At 44.4% G+C, this 16,439-nt stretch overlaps 1 protein-coding gene across 1 annotated transcript; it reads right to left on the bottom strand.

Moving 5' to 3' along the window:
* Window positions 1-852: 852 nt before the first annotated feature.
* On the bottom strand, window positions 853-13,767 carry Lins1 (lines homolog 1). Its single transcript, XM_051148698.1, has 7 exons — window positions 13,726-13,767; window positions 8,105-8,609; window positions 7,930-8,019; window positions 6,393-6,534; window positions 4,928-5,515; window positions 3,648-3,819; window positions 853-2,106 (listed from the first exon to the last, which is right to left on the bottom strand). Exons 2-7 carry the CDS (start codon window positions 8,537-8,539, stop codon window positions 1,281-1,283), a joined length of 2,253 nt encoding a protein of 750 aa, XP_051004655.1. The 5' UTR covers window positions 8,540-8,609; window positions 13,726-13,767; the 3' UTR covers window positions 853-1,280.
* Window positions 13,768-16,439: the final 2,672 nt, after the last annotated feature.

Raw genomic sequence — 16,439 nt, 5'->3', positions numbered from 1 at the left:
CCTCTGCTGAGACTGTTCACCCCGTGCCCTGAACTTCACGTGTTTCCTTCCCGAGGCCCTGCCCAAGCTCTTGTCCTTACCTTGCATTTCCTTTGCCTGTCTCCCTTTCACTTTCTGTTTACCCCTTTCTTTTATGTCTGTCCTCAGGGCCACCGTAGCTTCTGCATGTCCTATCTGCATGCTAACAGCTCCCATACCTTGCTGATGGTGCCCTTCTATTTTCAGCAGAGGTTTTCTGTCTGCTGGCCACCATCTTGTGCTGATGACAGTGCTGGTGAAAGTCACTAGGCCTAGGTCCCCTCTCCCCTCTAACCTTCCTTCTCTTCTACCTCGTGCTGGGGGTTGGAAGGGAGGTAGAGGCATAAGAAACCCAAATAAAATAGATTTAAAATATATACCCACTATACAAGGCATGGTCTAAGTTTTCAGGCCAGGACAGCCTTAAGTTCACCACCTGCCACTTCTGTCCTCCAAATGCTGACTGTAGACTCTCACCATCTTGTTCACCTGTTTCTTTCTGAAGAATCACGTCCACAGTGCAGGTGAAGCAGATGGAACTAATTATCCCCTTCAGTTGTTTCTGATGTGGCCATCAGGGCACACAACTCTAATGCCAGCACTTTGAAGGTGAAGGCAGAAGGAAGGTAAGCTCAGGGCCACCCTGGGCTACACAGCAAGTTCAGGGCTACCCTGGGCTACATACAGAGATCCTGACTCAAAGTTTTTCTCTTATATGTCACTATATGTCAGTGCTTCAGAGAAATAAGAACTGTACTGGCCCAGTTTCTCCCCAGATTCATGTCCAGCCATGAATGTGGCTGTACTGGGGCACAAGGTCTTTACAGGTGTAAAGATGAGGTCATACTTAATTCTGACAGGGAGTGGACAGACATACACACTGTATGAAGCAGTGACTGGGGTGACAGCTACCAGGCAAGGGATACTCGGCACTGCTATGACCAAAAGGAAAGACATCCCATCCCACAGACATCTTGAATTCAGGCTTCTAGCCCCCAGAGATAAGAGGGCAAATCTCCTCTGTTTTAGGCTATGGAAAGTACAGTCATTTGTCACGGCCAATTCTGTGTAGTCTGAACTAGTATAAACTTTCAGCTGTTACACCACTGTTCCTCACGGCCTGCCATAGGATGTACCGCTCGCAAACATTAGGCAAAGCCTCAGAAAGACATTTTTGCCTGTTTTTATTTATCTTAGATATGCAATTAATGTAGAGGAAAACACACGCCTCGGACAAATGCTGCTGTGTTGTTACCCAGGCCTCACACTGTATGACACTTTGCCTCCACCCCTTTCAACAACCTCAGAAGTGCTGCTGGGTTATAGGGAAAGAGATTTTTCTCCTGCAGACGATAAATAGCACCATGTAGCTCTTGAAGGCATTTCACTGTTCTGAAAAATGGTCCCGCTTCGCAGCCAGTCCTATCTGGAGCAACTCCACCCCTGGCAGAGAAGGGAGGGGTGGCGTCTTTGGGAAGCACAGGCCTGGACTGAGGTGCCCGGCTAAGTTCTTTTTGACCCTTACATGTCCTGGGTGGTCCTTGAATCTCCCCAGTCATTTCTTGACATAAGGACAACTGTTGGCTATCTGCTAAGTGCTCACTTGTGTCTTCCTCATCAGAACTGTCGTAGTCTACCAGACTCTGTGGTGTCCGGGAAGGTGGGCCGTGAGCTGGCACTGTGTGACTTTCTTTGGGCATTGCAACCTGGCTCTCCGGGTCAGAGGAGTTTCTGCAGCCAACAGGAGACACCGGAGCACGAGGTAGCGTGTGGCTGGTGTTTCTGTCGTGGCTAAGTAAGGTGACAGGATCCCAAACATTTACTCCACACTGTGATTCTGCTGCAGCAAAAAACTTGCAGATGGACAGAAAGTGGTCCCAGTCTTTCTGCAGTAATTTTAAATATTTAACAAAATATTCAAGGAAACAGGTTTCTGAGGAAATCAAGAAGTCAAGAAGAACCGTAGAATCGAAGGCTACAGTTTTTAAGAAGAATAAGAAGATGCAGTGAGGATTGCAGCCGCTTCCGTGTGTGCAGTGGATCCATGCTTCTTGTTCCTGGGTCAGACTGGCACAAGTGCCCCATTCTCTGAAAACGCAGATAAGGGAGAGCTCAGGGTGCCAGGCCTGTACAAACACGTTCTCTCACTTACTCACATCACCTTACAAGGAAACAAACCAAGCCTGAATCTGCTCACCCCTGACCAGTCTGCACAAAAGTCTTCTGTCCTGTCTTCTACATCAGAATCCCCTTCTCGAGAAGGGCTCAGGAGTGTGGTGGCACACGCCTTTAATCCCAGAGGCAAGTGGATCTCTGTGAGTTCGGGGCCAGCCTGGTGTACAGAGAGTGGGTTCCAGGACAGCCAGGGCTGTTACACAGAGAGACCTTAGAGAGAGAGAGAGAGAGAGAGAGAGAGAGAGAGAGAGAGAGAGAGAGAGAGAGAGAGAGAGAGAGGAGAGAGAAGAGGAGAGGAGAGAAAGGGGAGAAAGGGGGAGGGAGGGAGAGGGAGACACACACACATAGACACACAAAGACAAACAGGGACATACACATAGATAGGCATACACTTATACTTAATGCCAATTTGATGCCCTTAAAACTCTCAACCAGGCCACAAAAATTTCTGGTTTTGCTTAATCCACTTTGAAATGCTTTTTGTCCTTTATAAAGAAGAAAACCTTAACATGGTGGCATTTTTTTTAGCCACCCATAGCACAAAAATCTATGTCTGTGAACACAGTGAATTGAAGCAAGGGCAGCTAGACTTCACACAGAACAGAGGAGGTATAAGGCAGCGCTGAATGAAATCAAGACTTTTTAGTCTAAATCTGCATTGCACTCTCTTTGAGCCCAACTCAAATCACATGCAGGAATTCTGTTTTTGAGGAGAACCTTTTGAAAACTGGCCCCAAGAGCTTAGATGTGGAAAGCAGCCATTGCCAGCTGGGTCCTAACATAGCAAGCACAAGGCTGCACTGTCAACCACTGGGAGAACGCCCTCCTCCTAGGCCGAGGGAGAAGGAAATGGAGTAGGTAGTACAGAGGCTGTAATAAAGCAGAGCAGAAATGATGGGAAGGGTCAGTGGTCATCAGCATCAGGAGCAATTACCACATCACTGCAGGCATCAAGCAGAAATGGAATTGGGGCAGCAGCACCCAGCAATGTGCCTCCTGCACCCAGCTTGGGCCTGCACCCCCAGAGGGAGCAGCCGAGTGTGTGTGTGCCAAAGTGAGAGTTTGGAAAGGCTCCTTTGATTACTGCCACTTGTATTAACCTTGACAAGGCAAAGGTCACCTTAAAGAAGCTTAATTCAGACAAGCAAGTCCTGGAGGTTTAAAAAAGGCTCTTAGCCACCAGTGGAAGTTCAGAAGGTACTGGCTTCCCCTGATCACCTGGGCAACACGCAGTTGGCATCACACTGGAGTCCCTGGTCTGCTCAGCCAGCCAACTTCTCAGTATAGTGCAAGTAGCATCCATTTTCATGTACAGCAGAGGTAAGACAGGAGGAAACCACAGGATAGTCTTACCCAAGTCGGGAAAAGAAGCACTGCACCCGCAGAAACACATTTTCCGGTCTGCGTGCATGTCCTGACTTGTAGGCAGTGCAGGTTATTTGAGCTACACAAACCTGGTCAGCTGGAGGTAGATGCTCAGGGATGCTTTGGCAGCCTCCAGCATGTCATCGTCCTGCTCGATGAAGACCCTGGACAGCCATTCACATGGGTTGTGCAACTGTAGAGAGGGCTGAAGGTGAGGCTTCAGAAAGGCCAGTAACTCGGACATGAACTTCTGCAAGTCAACTTCAAACAAGAGAAATTTCAAAGTACAGCTAATGTTTGTAAACACACAAAGTTACTCGTCTGTTTCCAATTTTTAAGAGTAGTGATAGTAATCCTCACTCAGACAGTCCTAGAGTCGGCATTATCTGTCTTAGGAATGGAGAACTGAGGACAGCAAAGGTGACTCGCAAAAGACCACTTGTTTAAGACATATAATCAGTTTGTCTGTCTGCCAAAAATACTAGTCACAGTTTGTCTAAGAAATAGTGATGTGACTTCATGATGAAAGCGTGTTAAGAAATCAAGTGGCAACCACGGTCTCCTCATCGGCAACTACGCTTCTGGTTAACTACAACCACTAAGCCATAAAAAGAAAAGGCTTCAAGGTAACAGAAAAGCCTTCCCTTTGCTTGTTAAAGCGCCATAAGAAAGTACTACAAAACTGCTGACTCCTGGGAGCTTAATTGCAAGTCAACGCTCTGAATTATGTAACAGATGCCACCTAGTGTCATAAACTGTAATCGCGATAATTAGAACACCCTTAAAAAGTGATACCCAGACCAGCCTGAGAGGTCACCCCAAGGAGTCAGGCTCTCCTAGAAAGTGCAGGCCGCTTGCCTGGAGACATCTACTGCTCATCTTTTCCTATGAAATGGAAGACATGTCCTCTACAATACCCACACTGAAAATTGGACACTCTCAACCTGGACTTGTCACCTTCAAGTTAGGTGCAACAATTTCTTTATTGGCAGAACTTCCTATAGTGCTTTCAACAAAACCTCTAATTATCAGTAATGAACATGAGGAGTCGGACTGCTTTTATGAATAATATAATTAAGTCCGAACTGACTTCCACTTGCTTGGTAGTGACTCAAAATGCAACTATTTTTTATATTCATTATCCTATGCATATTATTGTGAAAAAAATTAGCTACATGCTTATTAAAATTTTAATTCCCCATAATCCCCTCTCCCGTTAAAAAAGTCTTTACTAAATCTCATCAGGAAAATACAGCTAAATAGTGAAATGACACTAGCCTCAGCACTCAATAATCATGATTCACTTTTCTTAAATGAACAATTAATAATTGCACAGTATTTTGAATAAAACATGAATCTGGACAATTACCTTGCATTTTGGTTGCTGAGGTACAATTCTGGAACTTGATTTCTAAGGACTTCACTGTAATTAGGCTTGCTGCTCTTAGGGTCACGTGATCAGGACCAGACCTGGGTCTGCAGCCGGGCTGAACTTCATCCCCTCCGAAGCAGGAAGGCTTTCCAGGAACAGGCAATGCCTTCCACAACCCCAGCTGCACAGCGCTCAGAAGTGCTTCAGCTAAAGCCAGCATGTCACCGTCCAGAAGATGGTCTGGGGACATCAGGGCGGGCACAGAGCCTCGGCAGAGGTCTTCCCCCACTTTACAGAGAAGGCACTTCTTGATGACTATAACCAATTTCCTCTTAACAAAAGCCGGAACAGGCCAGGCAAGAACAACTGGAGCACAGGGTTTCAGAAATAAGACCCTCTGGCTCCTGCAGTGCAGCTGCAGGTGGACTCGGGAGGCTGCGAGCAGCTCCAGCAGCTCCAGGAAGCACATGAGGCTGCTGACTCTGTCAGAGGGATTCCAGATGTCTCCAAAGTGCCAGGAGAATAAGGAAGTGTAGAATACCTCTAAAGTCGCGTCCAAAGGAGTCAGGAGCTGCTTTAGAATTTCTGTAATTATAAAACAGTAGTTATAAGTGGCAGGAAAAACAAAAGCTTTCTTTAAACGAAATTTTACAACTTATTTTGTAGATGCATTACTTTGTAAGACAGTAAAAAACGGTTTAAGAATAGTTACTTCTAGCCGGGTAGTGGTGGCGCACGCCTTTAATTCCAGCACTTGGGAGGCAGAGGCAGGCGGATCTCTACAAGTTGGAGGCCAGCCTGATCTACAGAGTGAGTTTCAGGCCAGTCAGGGCTACGCAGAGAAGCCTCTCTTTGAAAAACAAAGAATAGTTACTTCTAATAAGATCAAATGAGGGTACCCAGATTAAAAGTTAATTACTAAAAGTTAACTCATGCTTTATAAATATAGACAGCATCAGATTATACAAAAGATATTTAATGATGAAGTTTTAATTTCTTTTTTTACAAAGTTATCTTCAGTGCTAGGGAAAGAATGTTTTCAGTAAAGTGCTTGCTGCCTAAGCATGAAGTCCTGAATTAGGATTGCTAGCAGCTGTGTAAGAGCCATTTAAGATGGTGGCACGCATGCATAGCTCCAGTGCTGGGAGGCAGAGATAAGAGCTCACTGGCCGGCCACGCTAGCCCAAGCGAGGAGCTCTTATTTCAACAAACCAGGACAACGCCTTGCACTGATTTCTGGCCTCCACAAGTGAACACGCACACACACATATCCACACACATAAGTCCACATACTGAACACCACACACACTCCAAGGTTATGTTCAATAAGAGAATCGGGGGCTAGGTTCCTGAATTTTTCCATACTTCCAGAGAGGTGAGGTATGACGTACATTTTACTCTTCATTACAAACACAAGGCCCCTGAGAGAGGTGACAGTCATTTACGGACAGCGCCGTTCTACCTGTTCTTTGTGAATGTGCATCTTTAAAGATTTCTTTTATCACAGCTGTAAGAATCCAGAGGCAATGTACTGCTTCACCACTCTCAGAGGAATCAGAGAGATGCTTCTGGCAAAAAGCAATCCAGGAGTTACTTAACGTTCTCTACAAAATAAATAAAATAAAAAATTAAATTAAATTTAAAAACACAAGGGTAGTTAAAATTACTGTTGGTACTTAAAAATTACCTATCACACAATACAACATATAAAATGTTGTTTTCTTGTTTACATAAAAAATATGCTAATATTTGACAAAACAAAAAAGAAAATGTTCTAATAGTCTTTAAGGTAGGAAAGTCAACATAGCATAGAAATAAAGAGTCAAAAGGAACCATGAAAATATCTGTTATTTATACATGGTGCAGTAATATACAAGTCTTTCTTTTCTTTATACTCTATTCTACTTTCTAAATATTCTACCATAAACATCTTGAGTATTCAAAGTGTTATTTTAAGAAACAGGTTATCGGAGCAGAAAGTCAATAGACGCTTGAATCTGTGCGTTTGCAGGCATGTGTATACACACGTGTGCCAGGGTAAGAGGTGGCCTCAGGTGGCCTCCTTGATCACTTTCCTCCTTATTTTTTGAGGTAGGATCTTATTTCACTGTTTTTAAATTTGTACATTAGTATGGGTGCAAATATCTCATTAAATGAAATATTTGAAGAAGTCAATACCAAGGAGCAAATTTTAAAAAAACTTTTTGTTAGTTCTTTGTGAATTTCACATCACATACCCCAATCTCATTCATCTCCCCACCCCCTTGTACCCACCCACCACACTTGCAACCTTCCCAACAAAAGAAAAAAAAAAATCTCACTGTGGAAGCTGTTATGTGTGACAGTGTGTGACACAGTGTATCTTTTTGTCTATATATGGTTACTTGCAAATGCTCATTGTAATGAGTCATTGGTCTGAATCAAGGTCTCTGGCTTCTGCTACACTATCAATACCGGAACCTCACTGGGTTGCCTCTTGTATATCCTGTTGTTGTCCTGTGCCCTGTAATTTTGGATCTGTAGGGCCGGCCCCTTCATGTGCTCCAACAGCTCATCAATGGGGTAGATATTGAGGTGAGACAACTCAAAGCCCTGGACCTGGGCCTGTGTGGTATTTGAGCTGGTTAGCCAGCCAGCTCTCCTGCAGCCACACCACCAGGATAAGCTCTCCAGCCCTGTTCTAGCTATCTCATCCAATGCTGCAGCTAGCAAGGGGCAAAGCCATCTTTCCCGCTCTCATGTGCTCCAGCTGGCTCATCTGGGGCAAGCTCTACTATGCTTCGGAGTTGAGGTGCAGGGTCCAATCTCCCGACTGCTGCAGCTGGTGAGGGGCTGGGACAGCTCTCCTGCTCTCTTGGTCTCCTGCCCTCAGGGCTGGCTCACCTGCAACCAGGGCCATCTTTTGCTGCTCAGGTGAATTGTAGGGCCCACTCCCTGGAGTGCCAAAGAGCAACTTTAAGACAGCATATGAGAAATAAGGAATGTAATGGCTTACTGACCTTCTCTCTCAGCTGGAAATAAAGGAACGATGCAAGGCACTTTGCAGCTGCATGAGACAACAACTTATTGGAATTCTGGAGCATGCAGATCTACAGCAAAACAGACACAGTTCATCACACTGTTAAAGCCTTAACGTTTTTTACTTAGTATCAAAATCTTTTTAAAATACCTTACCAATTTGGAATCGACTTCAGCCGACTGCAAAAGGGCTTCAATCAGCTCTCTGTACCCCTTCTTTGTGTGGGTGTCAGTTTTGGCAGACAGCACACGGCTCAATATCACATCTATCGCTGTCAACTGAAGGAGCTTCACCTCCCAGGCCTTGTTCATCTGACCCTGTGTCTTCGCACACTCCTGTGCTTCAGGAAGGGCGGTCCCCTCATCAGAGGATGGCCCATGGTGCCCTGGCATATTAGCAAGCACACCCCTGACATCTGACTGAGCGAAAAAGGATGTTGTACAGCCAGCTTGTTCTGAGAGATCTGGGTTGAGATAAAAGATGTAATCATAGATGTCATCTTCCAGGGAGGCTCCAAGGAGTACTTTTTTGTATAACCGGTCCAAAATTTCTTGGACATCTTCCATTTTAATTTCAAAAATGCATCTCATAAGAGGATCAGTAACCACAAGGTGTAAATATTGGAGGTTTAGAATTTCTAAGATATTTCCTCAGCGAAGCCTGAAACAGAAAAGGTAATGTATAATTATGACTGTTAAAGCTTTAGTTGCAAGTGAAAGAACATCTGACTCACCAGGCATGGTGGCGCAAGCCTGTAATCCCAGCACTCAGGAAGGTAGGGGCAGTGAGTTTGAGGCCGGCCTGGCCTACCAAGTGAGTCCAGGACAGACAAGGCTACACAGAGAAACCTTGTCTCAGAAGAAAGAAAGAAAGAAAGAAAGAAAGAAAGAAAGAAAGAAAGAAAACAGGAGAGGAAGAAAGAAAAGCTAGATGCTTCTGTATGGGGCGCTGCAAGCACACTGCCGTCTGGTAAGCAACCCCTCCCAGCTGCCATCCCCCTCCTAAACCTCTACCCTCTCCCAGCCAAACATTCCCAGCAATCACCCACAAGATTCTGATGACTAGAAATGTCTGTACATATTGTCAGATGTCCCAGTTCAAAACTACTGGGATAAATCAAATTTTTTAACCTTCACTTCTGATTTACAGATTAAAACCTGAAATTACACTGCTATATAGCTACTGACTATTAAGTTCTAATGTAAAATTACAGGATATCATATTACATAACAACAATATTAAGATCCTTGGTCACAACCTCTATAACTAAGTAAAAACAGTTTTAAGTGCTATCCCAAGAAGAGTCAGGAGGAGAGGGGATGACATCCACATAAATAAGCAGATTAAATTCACAGCTGGAAACAAATTTAGACATTCAGGTTGTTCCAATATTCTCCAGCATGATGGAGACCAGGGGTTTGATTCACATGACACATTTAAGACAGACACGCTACTGAAGCAGACGATATGGGCGATCAGCCAATGCTGTCACTAGCGTAAGCAAAAAGAGAACTGGAAATTCTTCCAATAGAATACTGGGGCCCCTGGGAATCTACTGGGCTACCTCAAACCTCCTAAATATAGAGAGCTTAACTGCCCCTTCCCCTTCCCCCTACACACACACACACACACACACACACACACACACACACACAGACACACCTTATGTACAGACAAATGAAGACCCTCTCACAGCGGGGAAAGGGGATTTTTGATGCTTTTTATAAACTTATAACTTTCACATTCTCCATATAAATTCATAGTTCTCTTACTTTAAATGAGCTATAACAGCTGCCTGATTTCCTCATCAACTCATGAGTTTTTTGTGAAAATCAAAACCCCAAAACAACTTTTTCCAACATGCATTCTCCACAGGTCCTGACTTTGTCTTCTTTAGTAAACGGTTACTTTTATGTGTACGTATGCTTTGCCTCAAAGTATGTTTATGTACCATGTGCATGCTGGTGCTCATATGGGTCAGAAGAGAGGGTCAGATCCTCTGAAACAGAAGTTACAAATGCATGTTAGTTGCTATGGTGCTTTGAATGAGAATGGGACCCAAAGACTCATGTACTTGAATGCCTGGTCAGCGGATGGCAGAGCTGTCTGGAGAAGAATTAGGAGGCATGGACTTGTTGGAGGAGGTGTGTCACTGGAGGTGGGCTTCGAGGTTCCAAAGGCCCAAGCCATTGTCAGTTAGCTCTCTCTCTGCCGCATGCTTGTGGATTAGATGTAAGGTCTCAGCTACCACTCCAGTGCCATGCCTGCCTGCTGCCAGGATCCCCACCGTGACAGTCACAACTCTAGCCCTTTGCAATCATGAGCTCCCAAATTAAATGCTTTCTTTTATAAGTTGCCTTGGTCATGGTGTCTCTTCATAGCAATGGGAAAGTAAGAGAGACAGCTGCCATGTGGGTGCTGTGAAGCAAACCTAGGTCTTCTGGAAGAGCAGCCAGTGCTCTTTACCACTGAGTCATCTCTCCAGCACCCGGTGAGCCATCTCTATAGCCCCACTTCCTTAACAAAACCCATGGACTCCCCTTCCCCACCATGACTCATGTCCAGCTGCCCAGAGCAAAGGTTATGAGGGGACCACTCACACTGGCCCCCCTTCTATGGTGTGACCCTTTCATGGGTCATCTTCTTTATGAGGTTTTGTGTGTATGGGCGTTTTGCTTGCATGTATGTCTGTGCACCATATACATACCTTTTTTGCTCTTTTGATTGGTTTGCTTTTCTTTTTAGTTTGCTTGCTTGATTGTTTTGCAGCAGAGTCTCACTATGTAACCCTGGCTGGTCTGGAACTCATTATGGAGACCAGGCTAGTCTCGACACACAGAGTTACACTTACCATGTAAAAGACTGGTTGCAGCCCAGTCTTTTACAGTTCCTTCTTAAGCACTCTGAACTGTGGACCACCTCACCAGACACAGTTTTGCAGTAGAAAACCAAAATAGAAAAGCTAAGTGTTAACAAACCTAGAGATTTTACATTTATGAACAAAACTTTCAGTTTTCTCCGAATGCTATTTTAAGGTTTATTTTTATCTTTATTTATGTATATGTGTGTCTGCGTGGGTATTTGCATTACATCACTGCAGTACCAGCAGATGCCAGAAGAGGGCATCAGATCCCCTGGCACTGTAGTTACTAGGGTGGTTGTGAGAGATTGGAAGTAGGTACTGGGAGCTGAACTCAGGTCCGCTGCAAGAGGAGCAAACATTCTTAACTTCTGCGCGGTCTTCCAGCCTGTGGGTGCTGTATTCAAGCTGTGGTGTGTATTCTGCACAATTCAGTAATCTAGATGGTGGCAGCTTTGTTCCATCTGACACTGCTGAACTTTTCTGCACTCACATGAACAGCAACAGTTAAGAAGCGCTGTAATCCTCTGTGTGCTAACACACAGCTACCCAGAAAGGTCTGTCCTGCGTCTGTGTGTCCAGATGGGACTGCCCCCCACCGTCCATGCCTTTTCCCCACTTTTGAGACAGGGTCTGGCTAAGTTGCATGGGCTGGCCTTGAGTTTTATCTTCATGGCTCAGCCACAAAGTCAGCTGAAACTAGAGGGTCACGTCATGCCTTCCTTCCCTGGCCATCCTCTTTGAGAGGCCTCCCAGGAAAGAGCATTCTCCCAACAGCAGTGGGCTGAATGAAATCAGCTGTTGGCATGTTTTTCCAGTGACATGTCAGAGACTGGCTTTCATATTCTACTTCAAAGTCTAAATCCTTTTTCCTAACTTATTTTTCTTAGTAGTACTGATGCTTAGAATATTTTAGGCTTTAACTATTATCATATGCTCATCCCTTATCATTAAAAATTTCTGCAACAAATGCATTTTTACTTCAATGTTATTTATAGCAATAGACATACTTCAAACAATATTCCTGTCACCTCAAATTTTCCTAAATGAGAAGAAAACCTCTACTTGGCCATATTCTTCATTACCATCATCTTAGTGCTCAGGCTGAAGTCAGTGTCAGTGAGTATCAGTATGAGGGGTGGGCCAGCCTATTTTCTCATGGTAAAGACCCAGCCTCTTCGGTAGCAATGGTTCTAAGAAGTCAGACTAAGACTTTGTACATTTTGAATTAAGAAATATATATTCAGGGACCAGTTAGATGGCTCAGTGGGTAAAGGCATTGTATTAGCTACTTTTCTACTGCTGTGATAAAACACCATGATCAAGAAGACCTATAGAATACAGGAGTTTATTTAGGTTTACGGTTCTAGAGGGACAGCAGTCCTTCATGACAAGAAAGCTTGGCAGCAGGCAGCCAACATGGCAGCTGGAACAGAAGGAAAGGCTCACATCTGGAATGCCAAGCAGGAACCAGAGGGAGCAAACTCAAAATGGCAAAAGTCTTTCAACTTTCAGAGTTTGCCCCCAGTGACACACTCCCATCAAGAAGGCTAAACATCCCCAAATTGTAGACTACGCATTTGAGCATCTGGTAGAATGGTGGACATTGGCATTTGGCCCAGGTGCCTGTGGCCCAGCCTCGTGATAGAATTCAGTCCCTCAGTCCCACAGGTGGATGGAGAGACTGACTCCATGTGTGTGAGAATGCACATAAATACACACAAATACGTACAACAACAACAATACACATTAGGCTGGGAAATGAAGCTCAAGCAGAGCATTTACTACGTATGAGTTTTATCCCCTAGCACATAAATTAATAAATATTGAGATGGGCCTTTTACAGACAGAAAATAACAAGACATAACAAAGGTGTAACACATGCTCAGGGACCAAGCAGGAAACAACTGAATAAAGGAGAGTAAGTGCTGGGGTGATTCTATTGGGGCCTGGCATAAAACCTCCAACTGCAATTAAAACATGATTCATGTCAAACAAACAAGTACTGCAATAAAAACTGAAAACTTCTAAAGAAAAATGCACTGCCCTGCTCCAGAAAAAAAAATGCTACATTAAAGAAAAAGAAATCTGAAAAAGTAGACTAGGGAATCAACTGGCCACACTGTGTCCCTCAAATGGTTGCTCATGGGTTTGTTCCCTGCAAACTGAAATGCCATGCTGGCCTGGAAAGAGAGGTACCATTCCAAAGCCATGCCTGTCAAAATGTGGTCTAAGCTAGCTGTCTAGTATGGTGCCCTCTTTATGTGGGGAGGCTTTAAAACACCTATCCAGAGCCCACAAGGGAGCCACCCACTCTGGGAAAGGAATATTTGGAGATGTCTAATAAAACTTGAAATTATTCCTTACATGGCACATTTGTTCTGATATTTAAAAAAATGTATTCTTTTCAAAAAATGTAATCCAAAATCTTTGGGATCAAAGACTAAACAAAGCCTTGACCTCTTCCAAAAGCATGGTACATAAAGCAAAAATTGAAATGCTGGACTCCAACAAAAATAAAATATTTTCTTTCTAAAAACTCCTATAAAGAAGCTGAAAATATCGCTGATGGACACAGCCTAGTGGCAGAGTCCGTGACCAACATCCATAAAGTTCTAGGTGCAATCCCTGGTAGAAGGGGAAAAAGAAAGAGATGAAATGGTACAAAGAGTTAATATCATAACAACTCAAAAACCAGGACTGACCCGTGATGCTGTAAGGCTCTGCTTGGAACGTCAATTCTTTAAAAGCAACCAGATGGCTCTGATGAGCTGAGAACTGACTTCATGAAGTCAGCGCATAACAGTCCTTAAAGTGAGTGACACAGTTATCTAGAACCAGAACCAGGTCCCAAGCAGCCCTGCTCCCCCCCCCCCCCCCCCAGCAAATAGAGATCAGAAATTCGCTGATGCTCACCTGTCCTGGAATCTGCAGGAGCCAGAGGGTGAAAGCAGTTTAGATACAGAAGGGAAGCAACAGGAACCTGCTGCCTCTGCAGCTGAGGAAGGACACTGCACGGCCCTGCTGTAAGGCTCAGAAAGGTCTCAAGTGGAGGCTGCTGCCCATGGTCCTAACCGTGAGTGCAGAGCTGGGATCTGCTGCTTTGCCGGGGGCTGCGTCAAGCCCACTGTGGAATGCACTGTCTGGCCTCTGCCATCATCTGCTTCTTCTGTGCCCACACCAGTCATCCTTGCATCCTCTCATCGACTCACCTGCAGTCTGCCTCTGCAGAACAGAACAGGAAAAAAAAAAAAAAGTCAACTGCAGGAGAGAAGAGGCAGGCAGAAGCTGGCTGATTTTGGTGTTGAAGACAATCCGTGGGAACCCCATGCAGGTTGTAACCTGACCAGACAAGGGGAAGATCTCTGAGCAAGCAGCCTCAGGAAGCACTGGGGAAGCCCTCCTGGAGGACAGCAATGCACACCAATGCCCTTGCTGGGCAGCATGGTTGTCACCCATAGCTGTTTTACCTGCACTCATATCTGACACACGGAGTGCTCACCGAACAGGTAGGAGCAATTACTGAAAATGTCATCTAAGGTGAGACAGTGTTTCAAAAAAGCTGAGCCCTATACAAACCAGTGCTGTCACTTTTAAGTGTCCTCTGTCCCCAACTACCAATGGCAAGTGACTTTTCTCCTACCACAAGAGGAGGCGAACAAAAACATGAAAGAACAACAAAAACAACTATAAAGAAAATCACTCTCAGAATAGCTGCAGTGACGACCAGAGACACCAAATGCTGGCAAAGACGTGCAGAAACCAGGCCCCACTCAAACCGCTACTCTGCAAATTCATCTGGCAGCTTCTTAAAAAACTGAACATCCAGTCACCAGATGACCCAGCAGCCATGAAGCTGGCATCCATGCCAGAAAAATAAAGCCATTCATACAAAAGCTTGTACAAGATGTCCTTCACCGTGCGTGCGGTTAAACAAAGGGGTTCAGCCACACCCTGAAATACTTTTCATCATCATCAACAACAAAAACCCTCGTGCTACCTGAGATGACTTCGACGTCGCTGTAAGTGATTATGCTGAGGGAAAAAGGCAATCTTAGAGACTGCATATTACTCCTATTCCTGAAGAGCAAATGGGCAATATAACAGGATGGAAGTCAGTCACCAGCTGAGGGCTCCACTTCCTTAGTGGGTGGGGCTATGAAGGAAAAACAAATGGACAGGGGGTGGATTAACCTATATATGGCAAAATCACACAGAACTGAGCACACATTCAAATAAATGCATATAGATAAAGAGGGAAATCCAAGGGAGGCTGATGGGTCGTGTCAATCAAGATCCTGTGCTCTGTTGAGCAACATGCTGCCCTTGGGATAAATCAAGAAAAAGCTACATGCATATATACTAGAACAGCCTTAGGGACCAGTAAAATGGCTCAGCTAGCCAGAGCATGTGCCATGAAGCCACACACACACACACACACACACACACACACACCACATATATATACCCACACACAGACACACAAAGCATGCATACATTCATATATATATATATATATATATATATAGCTAGCATGCTTTTAATAGCTTCTCACCTTGTAGCCGAGGACAGCCTTGAACTCACAGTTCTCTTGTTAAAGCTCCTGAATGCTGCAGTATAAGATTATGTCACCATGCCCAACTTACACTATGATCCTGATTCTTAAAGTCTCACACCAAAAACTGAATAGAAAAGTACCCGAAGGTACATTTAAAGTATTTTTTAAAAATATTTCTAGAACCTGGCTGGGCACAGTGGTGCATGCTTTTATTCCTAGCATTTGGGAGGTAGGAGGAGGATCTCTGTAAGTCTGAGGCCTGCCTGGCCTGTCCACACAGCGAGTTTCAGATGAGCCAGAGCCACTAGTGAGACCCTGTCTCAAAATTAAATAAATCTAGAAGCTGAGCATGATGGTTCTTGATCCCTGAGCCTCACGGTGGGAAAGAACCAGCTCCCACAGGTCTACTCTGATCTCCACATGTGCAAGTATGTACTCACAATCAAAGGAATGTAAAAAAAATCATTCAACATCAGCCTGGGCTTTTTAAACAGCCAACCCCTGACTCTAAATGAGTATTGTAATAAAAATGACACAAAGATCATCTTTGGTACCCAGTGAGTTATTGTCAACCCAGAGTACATAAGACTCTGATGCAAATTAAAAAAAAAAAAAGTTTTTTTCTAGGAGATGATAGAATTTTGAAGCTTTTGTTAGAAATCACTTAACTTCAGAATTACCAAAGAATTGGCCCTTCTTCTATTTCCATGGTCACTCTTACTGTTAGGAGACAGCTGCCTGAGTTCAGCCATCTTAGGAACAACCTTTATCTTACCATCTTACCGATAGGGACAAAACTGAGTGTTTGTCCCCAGACTCCTGTCCTGCTTCTTCAGATGTTTGTGTTTGTTTGTTAACCAGCAAAGGAAGAGGGAAGTTGCCCTTATCCCTCTATCTAAACTAAGGTACACAGGCCATAAATGTGTTGCCTGTCTTCACTTAAAGCTTGCCCGCTCCTTTGTTCCCTTATCACGCTAAATTCCAGGCCTAAGTCCAGGAGGGGACCTGACTGCAAAAAGCTGAGTCAAGGGTCTTGAAACCTCCTTTGTTCCCTTATCATGCTAAATTCCAA

This window comes from Acomys russatus, chromosome 7, assembly GCF_903995435.1.
Source record: "Acomys russatus chromosome 7, mAcoRus1.1, whole genome shotgun sequence".
Taxonomy (NCBI): domain Eukaryota; kingdom Metazoa; phylum Chordata; class Mammalia; order Rodentia; family Muridae; genus Acomys; species Acomys russatus.
This window is presented reverse-complemented; position numbering and strand designations above follow the sequence as displayed.